Source organism: Microcaecilia unicolor, chromosome 1 (assembly GCF_901765095.1).
Source record: "Microcaecilia unicolor chromosome 1, aMicUni1.1, whole genome shotgun sequence".
Lineage (NCBI taxonomy): Eukaryota > Metazoa > Chordata > Amphibia > Gymnophiona > Siphonopidae > Microcaecilia > Microcaecilia unicolor.
In genome coordinates this window covers 622,096,393-622,109,002 of record NC_044031.1, presented here as the reverse complement: position 1 = coordinate 622,109,002, position 12,610 = coordinate 622,096,393, and the positions used below count along the sequence as shown (strand labels likewise).

The 12,610-nt window shown below is 46.2% G+C and overlaps 1 protein-coding gene across 4 annotated transcripts in view; it reads right to left on the bottom strand.

Annotated features, from left to right (window-relative positions):
• Positions 1-12,610, bottom strand: part of NRBP2 (nuclear receptor binding protein 2) — a 247,184-nt gene that overhangs the window by 132,950 nt on the left and 101,624 nt on the right. For all 4 annotated transcript variants that reach the window (XM_030220357.1, XM_030220367.1, XM_030220360.1 and 1 more), the window contains exons 5-7: positions 11,279-11,319; positions 11,104-11,198; positions 7,991-8,014 (exon numbers count right to left, since the gene is read on the bottom strand). In XM_030220357.1, coding sequence (XP_030076217.1) covers positions 7,991-8,014; positions 11,104-11,198; positions 11,279-11,319 — 160 coding nt within the window. The remainder of the gene's footprint in view (positions 1-7,990; positions 8,015-11,103; positions 11,199-11,278; positions 11,320-12,610) is intronic.

The following is a 12,610-nucleotide window of genomic DNA, read 5'->3' as shown; positions in this document are numbered from 1 at the left end:
AGTAAAACTCGCCTGGAAGGCTCAGATTTAAAAGTCTTAAGGTCTTGCCCTAGGGCTGTCCCAAAAATAGTGGGGGAATTCTTGAACCCCTGTGGCAGGCGGGTCCATGTATACTGAAGCTTCCTTCCTGTTACTGGGTTTTCCCATTGAAAGGCAAAAAGCAATTGACTGGCTGGGGCCACCCGAATACAAAAGAAGGCATCTTTTAGGTCTAGTGTCGTGAAATGGGTAGCTCCAGAAGGTATCAATCCTAGCAGGACATATGGATTAGGCACTACAGGGTGTAATGAGATAGTGGATTTGTTGACCACTCGTAAGTCTTGGACTGGCCGGTAGTCCTCAGTCCCTGGCTTCTGAACTGGCAATAGTGGCGTATTCCATGGAGACTGGCAAGGTCGAATAATTCCATGGGATAACAGACGATTCAGATGTGCTTGAATCCCTTCCAGAGCCTTTCTGGGAATTGGGTATTGGCGAAGATGGATTGGCCGGGCACTTGGAAGTAAGTCTACATGTACAGGAGGAATATTTCGGGCCAACCCTGGGGGATTATCTTCTGCCCATACCCCACTGACCTGAAAGCTGTCTGCCAGGGGTAGGTCAACTTGGCTATGTGACTGATGCAGCCGCCATTCTTCTTCAAGAGGGCAGCAGAAACTCAATATACCCTTAGGGCTGGATGCTGGGGGCCGAAAGGAGACTGAAGTCTGGCCATCAGAGTCAAAAGAAATTTGGGCCCTAAGCTTGGACAGCAGGTCTCGACCTAACAAAGGGATTGGACAGTCTGGCATATACAGGAATTCATGAGTGACTATGTGTGAGCCTAATTGGCATCTACGGGTTGTCAGGAAGGGCCTCCGGTTCTGCACCCCCGTGGCTCCCACCACTCGGACAGTTTTTCCAGACACAGGCGCTAATCGCTCCGTCACAACAGAATGTTCAGCTCCTGTATCAATCATAAATGGAATTGAGCGGCTCCCTATAGTTAGCTTGACCATAGGTTCCTGGGAGCCCAGTTTATAGGAACCCGGTCTGTCCTATTCGTCCCATTCTGCCATCTCGGCTATCCCGATGATGTCAGATTCAGGAGGCTCATATCTTCCCTCTCGAACTCGGCCTCGGCTTCCTCGATCTCCTGGTCCCCTTCTCAGTCCCTGGCGCCTCTGGGGGCATTCATCTTTCCAGTGCCCTCTTTCCTTACAATAGGCACACTGATCCCTCTCCAATCTTGGTCTGGGATTCTCCCCCCTTGGCCGGGATTGATTGAAGGAATCTCGGGGCCTGGCTGGTGGTCCGGGGTCCCACTTTGGCTTCCCATTAGCTAGAGGTCGACCTCGGTTAAGGGTGGAATTAGTAATGGCTGCCGCTAAAAGGTCGGCCTTCTTCTGCATCTTCCGGTCAGCCTCTCGGCGCACCTCCTGATCTCTATTAATGAAAACCTTGGTTGCGATCTCAATTAGCTGGGTGGTATTCATCCCTGCGAATCCCTCCTGACGCTGCAACTTCTTCCGGATATCTGGCATACTCTGGGCCACCAATGCGCTATTCACCATTCTCTGGTTTTCTTGGGCTTCAGGGTCAAATGGGGTGTATGTTCTGTAGGCTTCAATTAGTCGCTCTAGAAAGGCCCCAGGGGATTCAGTTGCCCCTTGGAGAATTTCAGAGACCTTTGCCAGATTAATGGGCCTCTTTATGCCTTTCCTCATACCTTCCAGTAAGTCCCGGCAATAGCCAGACAACAGTTCATAGTGCTGCCCATCATTTGGATCCCAATCTGGAGCTGCGCGAGGAAACCGAGCTCTAACCCATCCCTCTGGGTCCTGTGTTCCCCCGGGGACACGCTCTCGCGTGATGGCCTCAGCATTTTGCAAAATCTTCCGCCTCTCCTCAGTTGTGAAGAGGGTCAAGAGAAGTTGTTGACAATCAGTCCAGGTTGGGTTATGGGTGGCCATAATGCTAGTCACTAGGTCCACCACTGCCTGAGGCTTTTCAGTATAAGAGGGATAATGCGTCTTCCAATTCAGGAGATCGGTGGTTGTGAAGGGTACATATTGATAGGCCTGTGCCTGTATAACCTGACCCTGATTATTAGGATCCGGTCGAGTGGTAGTTACCTGACGAAGTGGCAGAACTCTCGAGGAAGTGGGAATGGAACCTGAGGTAGAGCTAGGAGCTACCCTCCTATCATGCTCAAAGGTGATTGCAGCAGGTCTAACCCATTCAGTGGAGGTGTGTTGAACCCCTGCGGGATGGGGAGGGGTACTCATAGACTGAGAGGTGATCACAGGTGAGTCAGTCCATTGAAAGGGATACCGGGCCCCTAATGAGTGGGTAGGGGTACTAGAGGGAGAGGCTGGGCTGTCAGGAGTTGAGGAGTCAGGGAGTGGAGCCCAAAGTGGGTCTTCGGAGGTTAACAGGGGAGGATGTGGCACAGAAGGGTAGAGGCCAGGTGAAAAGTCCAACCTAGGATGTGGCAGGTTTGGCACAGGAGGGGAAGAACTATCCGGAGAAGCCTGTGCTGGAGAGGCTTGGGCTGGGCGGCGTGGATCTCTAGGGGTGGCACGGAACCCCAACAATGGGCCATAAGGTGGTGGCTCAAGATCTGAGGGATCATCAGAGAGTATGGGTTTCTCAGACAGGGTAGGGGCGGAAGCCACCGATTGGGTGGTAAGCTTCCTGGGGCTCTTTCCCTCTTCTAGTTTAGATTTTCTAATCTTTCTTTGAACACGGCCTAACATGAATTTTACTGGGGATCCCATATAAGTTTTCAACCACGAGGGAGGGTCAGTCACAAGGCTGTCCCAGGAATCTATATAGGGGAGTTGTTCAGAATATTCTGATTCTCCTACTACTATGCTATAGACCTTCCGGATTACTTCAATATCTAAGCTGCCACTAGGGGGCCACCCCACTCCCATAGATGGCCACTCAACTTCACACAAGGTTCTTAAAGTACTTGAGCTTAAAGTCTGTCCATAGTCATTAATTAAAAAGCCTTTTTTGAAATTTCTAAGCATACAATCTAGGGGGGTAACAATTTGTCTAGATGATGTCCCACCCATAATGCTTACAGTTACAACACACAAAAAGGGAGGGAATTTTTGAGAGTGCAGTAAGGGGTCCGCACTCTCGAGACACTAGGTAGACAGACAACAATCGCTTCCTTCCGTTGCTGACCAATTGAACTCGCGTTAATTGGAAATGCAGCTATAAGAAGTCCGCACTCAGTTAGCATTCACGCATCACACATTCCATACAGAAAATCCCACCCAACAATTTCAGATTTCTCAAATACAGATAAGCTCAAGCGTTTTCGCTTCTAGTCCCCGCGACTAGAAGGTACTAGGGCCTTTGCTGAGAATTGATCAGATTCTCCTTCCTCAATTTTCTTGAGGGGCTGGTTTTACAATTTCCTAGCTAGGATTACAATACAAAATACAGAATACATACCCGGCGAATGTTCTCCAGTCAGTTGGGTGCTGGGATTAATGCAGGATTCATCCCACCGCTGCCACCAAGAATTGTTGCAGGAATTGAGATAGGAATTTGTGATACTTCAGGAGTCAGACAGCACACACCAGTATGAGAGAGAAATCTTCTTTATTTGCCAGCAAACAAAGCAGGACATCAGTTCTAGCTCTCTTCTCTTCTCTTAGCTCTTTGTGTCTTTCTCTCAGCTCTCTGTGTCTTTGTCTCAGCTGCTTCTCTTCTTATGCTGTCTTCTCCTTCTTCTGTCTGTTCCTTCTGTCCTTCTCTTTCTTCTGAGCTCCTTCTGTCCTTCTCTTTCTTCTGAGCTCCTTCTGACCTTCTCTTTCTTCTGAGCTCCTTCTGACGTAAACTGCTTCTGCTCCCACTTAAATAGGGTCCTAAGCCCTCCTCCTAGCCTAGCCCCCTTTACTCCCAATTGGTTAAGAAACTGATTGGCTACCTTGCCTCAACCAATCATTACTTTTGAAATATCAGTTACATAGGTTCCAGACATCCTAAACTGACCTGTGACCTGGGGCCCCTCATGCCAGACATTTGGTCTCCAGTCTCTTACATTTCTCATTATGATTGATGTCTCATCTATAGCTTAAACTGGATTCCCTTAGAGACTAAGAGGCCCCATCTAACATTGGTTATTCTCATATTCCTAATCAGCTTCATACTACCTATTAACTAAACTCTGGCATTCATTAAAGAGGTCAAAAGTCAGTCTTACTTAATAGCATACATATCAGGCTATTGCTTCCAAGACCATTTCTGCATTTTACCTATAATTAATCAAGGAGAAGAGAGCTGACTAGTCCTGACCTTTTTCACCTATCAGCTCCATACACAGAACTAGCTAAGACCATAGTTAATTCAAAACACATGTTGATCTCCTCACTGCAGCCTTAAACAGCAGACAAAGGATCATTTTAAAAGTAACACAGAGTTGAACAAACATCCTACACAGAATTATTAATTTACACAGAATACAACATATTCTAAAGTAAGCATTCTTATAAGACATATCTAAACATCAGGAATATCTAGAATTATTTAGAATCTAACTATTTCCTTATAACAAAATCTACATATCAAGAACTTCTGAAATAGTATTTCAGCCTTTTAAACTTCAGCATGTCTGGCTCATTCCTTTGTTCATTCATAATAGTTTACAGCTGTGCCAGCATTTAGCAATCCATCCCTCACAAGGGTCTTTCTGACCTTTCTGACCCAGCCCGGCAAGACTTTCAAATAATATGAACCATCTGGCATTCCTTCATTCTGCTTGCAAAATAAAAGCTAGAATTCAAACACCACTTTTAAACCCCAGATTTTAACAGAATTAACCCTTAATATGATTTCTTATATATATAATTATGCCATGGCTGCCTCACAGGTACTTATTTTGTAACAGGGGCAATTGAGGGTTAAGTGACTTGCACAGAGTCACAAGGAGCTGCAGTGGGAATTGAACTCAGTTCCCCAGGATCAAAATCCACTGCACTAACCACTAGGCTACTCCTCCACTTTAGAAGCACAAGCAGGCAGCTGTAAAGACTGCCTGATTGAGCTTCCTATTTCTCACCTCCCTGTGCCCCCCCCCCAATTTTTAAAAAAATTCCTTGGTGGTCCAATGGACCCTGACACCCCCATGAATCTTTTTTTAAATTTACCTGGTGGTCCAGTTGGCCCTGACCCCCCTTCCTGTGGCCTTCCCAGTGACCCCCCCCCCATAGGAGCCGAGTCTGTGGGTGCTGTTGGTGCTTGAGCACCCCCAATATTGAGAAAATTCCTTGTATGTGTCTAGGGAGGGGTTATTTCCATTGGGCTTAGCACCCCCAATAATTTTGAAAAGTTGGCTCCTATGACCCCCCCCCCCCCCCAAATCTTTAAAAACAAATTCCCTGGTGGTTCAGTGAACTGGATTCCTTTCCTCCACAAGTGCACACCTCCTCTCCCGGTCCCAATCCACACCCCTCCATGGAGGTGGAGGCAGGATGGCAGGAGCAACAGCTTCACCATCCTGCCTTGGGCCTGCCTGGAACACAATGGCGGTGCCCAGCCACTGCATTCTGGGATGTACTGGGCAGGGCTAAGCACCATATAAGGAAAAAACTCCATATGTTGAGCTGAGCCCCATCCAGTGCATCTGAGAATGCACTGAGCAGGGCCTGGGTGCCACCATTGTGTTCCGGGTGGGCCCGAGGCATGAGAAAAGAGCTCTTGCTCCTGCCCTCCTGCCTCCACTTTGTAAAGGTACACAGAGAGGTGCAGATCGGGGTCGGGACCAGGAGGTCAGTGTGTGCATGCACAGGGGAAGGGGTCTGGGTCACTGGACCATCAGGGAATTTACAAAAAAAAGATTTGGAGGTCACAGGGAGGGCCTTGAGGATGGGGGGGGGGGGTGTCAGGGTCCTAATTAAAAAAAAACTGTAGGGTTGGGGAGGTCCGATGCATCAGAGCAGTCAAATGGATTTGATAGCAGTGTCAAATCCATTTGACAGCTTGGACTCACAAACAGCGAGCGATGCACAAAGGGGGATCCGTGCAAGTCATTTGCATGCAATCTTCTTGCTGTTAGCGAGTTTTTATGCATCGGGCCCTCAGTGTTCCCAGGAACACATCCTTTTAACGCCCTCCATGTATGCGGGTTTCAGCTATACTAAGGGAAAGACATTCTCAGATGGCAAATACATGTAAATCACTGTTTACCAGTGTACATGAATTTGAAATTGGCCCTCTCTAATGCATTTTTGGTTCATTTGTACTTTATTTTCAGGCTTTTTTCCCAATATTCAGACTTTGATTTTTTTTTTAAATCACCTATACAACTTGTGCTGACAAAGCAGATCCTCATCTGGTAACAGCAACCCATAACGAGATACACATAAGAATATTCAGTCTCCTTATCTGTACGTTCCGAGGAACCAGGGGGGAAAAAATCCATGCAACAGGAAGAGTCTCAAAAGCTCTGTTTTTAATTTCAAGGGATCATGGGGAAAATGGACTCTGAAAATTCTACTCTTTTTCAACCACATTGGATAAAATTGTGCATTGGGGTTTTCAAATGATGGAAATTCAGAATCTGAAATCATATTCTGGATTTAGATTAGATTCAATTAGTGGCAATCCAGTACAGAACAGTTTATATTAAAGGACTGTCCAGTTGATATTCAAAGCAATTTAAGTGGGCAGGAGAGTCTCCTGTCTGCTTAAATCTTGCTCAGCTGGCTGGCCATCATATTCAGCATCATTGAACCTGGGGATAGGGGGTGCTGTGAATCTTTTTTTTGGAGGGGGGGAAGGAACTTTGTGGATGTTTGTGGGAGGGGGATCAAAAACTTGGGGGGGGGGGAGGAGGGAAGGGGAATGAGACTTGATATACCACCTTTCTGAAGTTTTTTTTACATAGTATATACAAATACTTATTTTGTACCAGGGGCAATGGAGGGTTAAGTGACTTGCCCAGAGTCACAAGGAGCTGCAGTGGGAATCAAACCCAGTTCCCCAAGATCAAAGTCTACTGCACTAACCACTAGGCTACTCCTCCACTTAGGGGAGGGGGGAGAGTTTGGAACCTGGCCAGATACCTTTATGTGGGTCCCAGCCAATATTCAACTGGATATTGGCTGGAACCTGCATACAAACCAGGGGCTAGCACAGACTGAATTATCCCCAGATATTCAATGCTGGGGCCTGCACATGTTGCTAATTCTGCCCATGGTAGTCAGTGTTTTAAAAAACACTTACTGCCGTGAGCCGAATATTAATTGGCGCATTTCATCATAGACACAAAACAGGTGAAAATGTTAACAAACAGGCTCCTGACTTTGTACCTGAGCAGTGGAGGTAGTGGTGTCTTGCCTAAGAACTCAAGAAGCATCAGTGGGAGATGTAGGATTTGAACCCTTGCTTCTCTGGTTCTTAGTCTGCTGTTGTAACCACTATGCTAGTCCTCACTCTACGTGAGTTGCCCACTTAAAACACTTGAAGAAATAACCCAGACATGGCAGTATATCTAAAACTGTGGGTACTTCACAAATGGAGGTCAGCCAGGGTTGTCAACCCACCTCAAGCTGATCGAAGATCAGTTCTGGTTCTGCTGTGTTGCAGGCACGAAGTTTTCCCTTACAGGGATGTCCAACCTCGGCTCTCGCCAGGTTGGGTTTTCAGGATTTCCCCAATGAATATGCATGAGGTCTATTTGCATACAATGGAGGCAGTGAATGCAAATAGATCTCATGTGTATTTATTGGGGAAATCCTGAAAGCCCAACTGGATTGTGGCCCTCGAGGACCGAGGTTGGACAACCCTGCCTTAGAAAATCACAGCTACTGCTCCATGCATGTAAAAGCCAAAGCAAGAACAGGGTCAGCCTGCTTGGCTGATTTGGGGTGAGGTGGTAACTCCACCTGAGCCCTCATAAAGAACTGCTGGATGCCTGTGGGCAGTGGAGGGAGCACAGTAAAGCTGAGGGGCTGAGTGTAGCACTAGGATCAGTGCGGTTAAGACTTACCATTTGCAAAAACCCTGTACCACACTGCATGCCAGCCACCAGAGCCAATCACCCACCAGAAGGAGAAGACATGGAAAAAAAAGAACAGAGCAATCATGAGACAGAACAGTGACTGCCAGCAAGACACAAATCCCAGGGACACAGATGACGTTAGATAAAGACTGACACAGCCCAGCAAGATGTAGTTTTAACTACACTCCATGCAGTTTACACTCCTGCTGTCTGCACCATTCTGTACAGGGTTGTAACTGCCAATGATTGTTTAGGGCTGTAAATGTTGCTAGAACTGATTATCCCCCTCTCTCTGTGTTTTTAGGGCTGTAAATGCCACTTGTACAAAATATTCCCCCTCTTTATTCTGTTTAGGGGTGTAACTGCCACTTGTACATATTACCCCCCCCCCCTCTGTGTTTATAAGTACATAAGTAATGCCACACTGGGAAAAGACCAAAGGTCCATCAAGCCCAGCATCCTGTCCCCGACAGCGGCCAATCCAGGTCAAGGGCACCTGGTAAGCTACCCAAACTTACAAACATTTTATACATGCTATTCCCATAATTGTGGATTTTTCCCAAGTCCATTTAGTAGCGGTCTATGGACTTGTCCTTTAGGAAACCATCCAACCCCTTTTTAAACTCTGCCAAGCTAACCGCCTTCACTACGTTCTCTGGCAATGAATTCTAGAGTTTAATTACGCATTGGGTGAAGAAAATTTTTCTCCTATTTGTTTTAAATTTACTATGTTTAGGGGTATAACTGCTGCACCCCTCCCTCTGTGTCATTTCAGTTAGGATTGTAAATGCCACTCAATGCAGATTTCCCCCCTTCCTCTGTGCCATTCAGTTTGGGTTGTAAATTCAACTTGCATAGAATATTAGGGCTGTGTGAGGGAGTGAGTGGTACAAAGGTAGGTTTCTTTAAGAACACTCCCTCACTGATGCTAAAACTCACATACATGTAGCAATCATGTTATACAATAGTAGTGCTAATCCTATGATTCAAATAGCAAGAACCCTACCTATGATAGGCAGCACTACAAATATTACACTGGGCCCTAAAACACCAGCACACCTACTACAGGTGGGATTGCTAACCTTAACATGGGTGGAGCTAACCTGCTAAGTTGGGGGAGGGGGGAGCAGGGCTCAGGCAGGCTGGAGGTAAAAGGGTCTGGAACACAGCTGATCAGGGATAGGGTTACCATACATCCGGATTCCCCTGGACATGTCCTCATTTTCAGGGGACTGTCATATGTCTGGATGTTTTGGGTTTTTTTCACCAGCCTGCCCATTTGTCCAGGTTTTTGGGCCGAATGTCGGGCCTTAGAGTGCCCATCCCCTCATGTACCTTATCATGCGTTGGTGGTCTAGTGGCCTTTTCGGGGCAGGAAGAACCCCACTCTTTCCTGCATGGCGCTGCTGCTGACTCGCTGCTGGCGCCGCTTCAAAATGGCTGCTGAGACTTCAAGTTTTATTCACTTTATTGTTTGTTTGTAAGCCACATTGAACTTGAGTCTATTTTGGGCTAATGTGGGATATAAATGTCATAAATAAATAAATAAATTTCCCCTGCAGGGCTTTTTCTGCTTAACACTGACCAGTGACTCTCCATGAGATTTACCCTGCACTAACATTGACCAATGACCACTTCTTCCCCTCCTGCCCTCTGTGTAGTCTGCATTAACACAGCAGAATTAGGACACATCTACTTACTAGTCAACATTAAAAAAAAAATATTCAATCTTAACGTCATCTCAAAAAGAGCAACAGAAACTCCCTTCACCAGTAGACACACTGTGAAGTAACACAAAACCCTGAAAAAACATATTCAACACGCAAGCGACACACTTGCTATACCTAACCAAAACTGAACACTCAGAACCCAAAGAACTGGTCTATTAAAAGCAGGCAATCGAGGTTCTGTAACGCAACTTGGAGTATCAATAACATCCTAATGGGAAGTGCTGACTAGAAAACAGAACAAACTGGACTGAAACTATACACTGGCAAAATAACTGACCTCAGTGACACGTGCAAAGAGACAGACTTTCACCAAATGCAGAGGAGTGACCATAAACTAGAAATAAAAACAAGCAGACCAAAACTGACTTGGAATGCTGAAGAAGCCAGAGCCTGCATGCCAGGGATCTGCCCCCCCCCCCCCCCCCCGCCAAACTCCCATCCAATAGAAATTACTGGTTCTGTATCTGTTGTAATATTTCTAAAACTTACTCTAGACAATAACATAGGGGGGAATTCATCAAGTGCCACTATGGCTTTAATGCACCTTAATGCATGCTAAATTACTACTACTACTTATCATTTCTTTAGCGCTACTAGACGTACGCAGCGCTGTACACTTGAACATGACGAGACAGTCCCTGCTTGAAAGAGCTTACAATCTAATCAGGACAGACAAACAGGGCAACTAAGGGATAAGGGAATTAATAAGGTGGGAAAGATAAAACATACAAGGGTACTGTACAAGTGAATAGGAGTTAGGAGTTAAAAGCAGCATCAAAAAGGTGGGCTTTTAGCCTAGATTTGGCCAGAGATGGAGCTTGATGTACTGGCTCAGGAAGTCTATTCCAGGCATATGGAGAAGCAAAATAAAAGGAACAGAGTCTGGAATTGGCAGTGGAGGAGAAGGGTGCAGGTAAAAGAGATTTACCTAATGAGCAGAGTTCCCGGGGATGAATGTAGGGAGAGATAAGTGGAGAGATACTGAGGAGCTAGAGTGAATGCACTTGTAATAAGAAGAGTTTGAACTGTATGCAGAAATGGATAGGGAGCCAATGAAGTGACTTGAGGAGAGGACTAATATGAGCATAGCGACATTGGCAGAATTTTGAACAGATTGAAGGGGAGAGAGATAAAGTCTGGGATAAGCACGGAGGAAACTTCAGTTGTGAGGAGTGAGGAAGTCTTGGAATAAGCACAGAGGATCTTAAAGTTGTGAGGAATGAGGTTTACAACAGATACATTGAGATTGTATCCAGTGCTCTGATCTTCCTCTGTGCTCAGTTATTACAGCAGAACAGTACTGAATGCTCATCTCTCTCTCTCTCTCTCTCTCTCTCTCCAGTGCTGATAGATGACACAATGAGATGTTACCTGAGCCAATTTTGATGAGGCCATTGTGCTGGATGAAGATAGTGTTACTGGTCAGGTTCCCATGAATGATCGGTGGGTCACAGGAGTGCAGGAAGCTGCGATGAGAAAGATCTTGTTAAGTAATGTCTCTCGGGATATGATAGAGAGGAGAGAAGGGGCTCTCAGATGCACTCACCTGAGCGCTGACAGGATCTGTGTACTCCAGCGTTTCCAGGCCTAAGACAAGAAAGAGTCACAAGTCATTCCCAGCAACCAAGTAACATAGTAACATAGTAGATGACGGCAGAAAAAGACCTGCACGGTCCATCCAGTCTGCCCAACAAGATAAACTCATATGTGCTACTTTTTGTGTATACCCTACCTTGATTTGTACCTGTCCTCTTCAGGGCACAGACCGTATAAGTCTGCCCAGCACTATCCCCGCCTCCCAACCACCAGCCCCGCCTCCCACCACCAGCTCTGGCACAGACCGTATAAGTCTGCCCAGCATTTTCCCCGCCTCTCAACCACCAGCCCCAGCACAGACCATATAAGTTTGCCCAGCACTATCCCCGCCTCCCAACCACCAGCCCCGCCTCCCACCACGGGCTCTGCCACCCAATCTCGGCTAAGCTCCTGAGGATCCATTCCTTCTGAACAGGATTCCTTCATGTTTATCCCACGCACGTTTGAATTCCGTTACCATTTTCATTTCCACCACCTCCCGCGGGAGGGCATTCCAAGCATCCACCACTCTCTCCATGAAGAAATACTTCCTGACATTTTTCTTGAGTCTGCCCCCCTTCAATCTCATTTCATGTCTTCTCGTTCTACCGCCTTCCCCTCTCCGGAAAAGGTTCGTTTGTGGATTAATACCTTTCAAATATTTGAACGTCTGTATCATATCACCCCTGTTTCTCCTTTCCTCCAGGGTATACATGTTCAGGTCATCAAGTCTCTCCTCATAGACTATACTCAGAATGACCTATAAATCTGCATCCTCTCTGTTCTCACACTGCCGCTGAAGAAGGATAGATTGTAAGTGGCTTACTCTGTCACAGGCTCCATAAAATGCCCCACTTTGCCAGATTTTGTGGCCTCCCAGAAGCCTGAAGGTGTCAGAAAAAGCATCCATAGAGGAAGTCCTTGGCTTTCAGCAGATTCATTTATTTATTTGGATTTATTTGATGGAACAAAAGCAGAAGCTGAAAGGAAATAGAACCACATTGTCCAGCCTTATTGCTGTTGTAAATGAAAGACAGGAGGAAATGTTTGAAGTTATCCCTGTCAGTCCACTACAGACCACCTCGGCCACTTACCTCTTTATTAGATTAATATAGGACCCTGGTGCCAAGCCCAGGTGTTGAGGTCTTGCCCTGCCTACAGGATATCACTAGCCCACTGTTGTATGTCAGGAGAGGGTAGAAATGATTCCTGGTCACATGGTAAAACAATTTTAAGTTTAATGTATTTTGATATACCGTACCAAGAGTATGCTTTCTGAGCGGTTTACAATAGATAAATATAC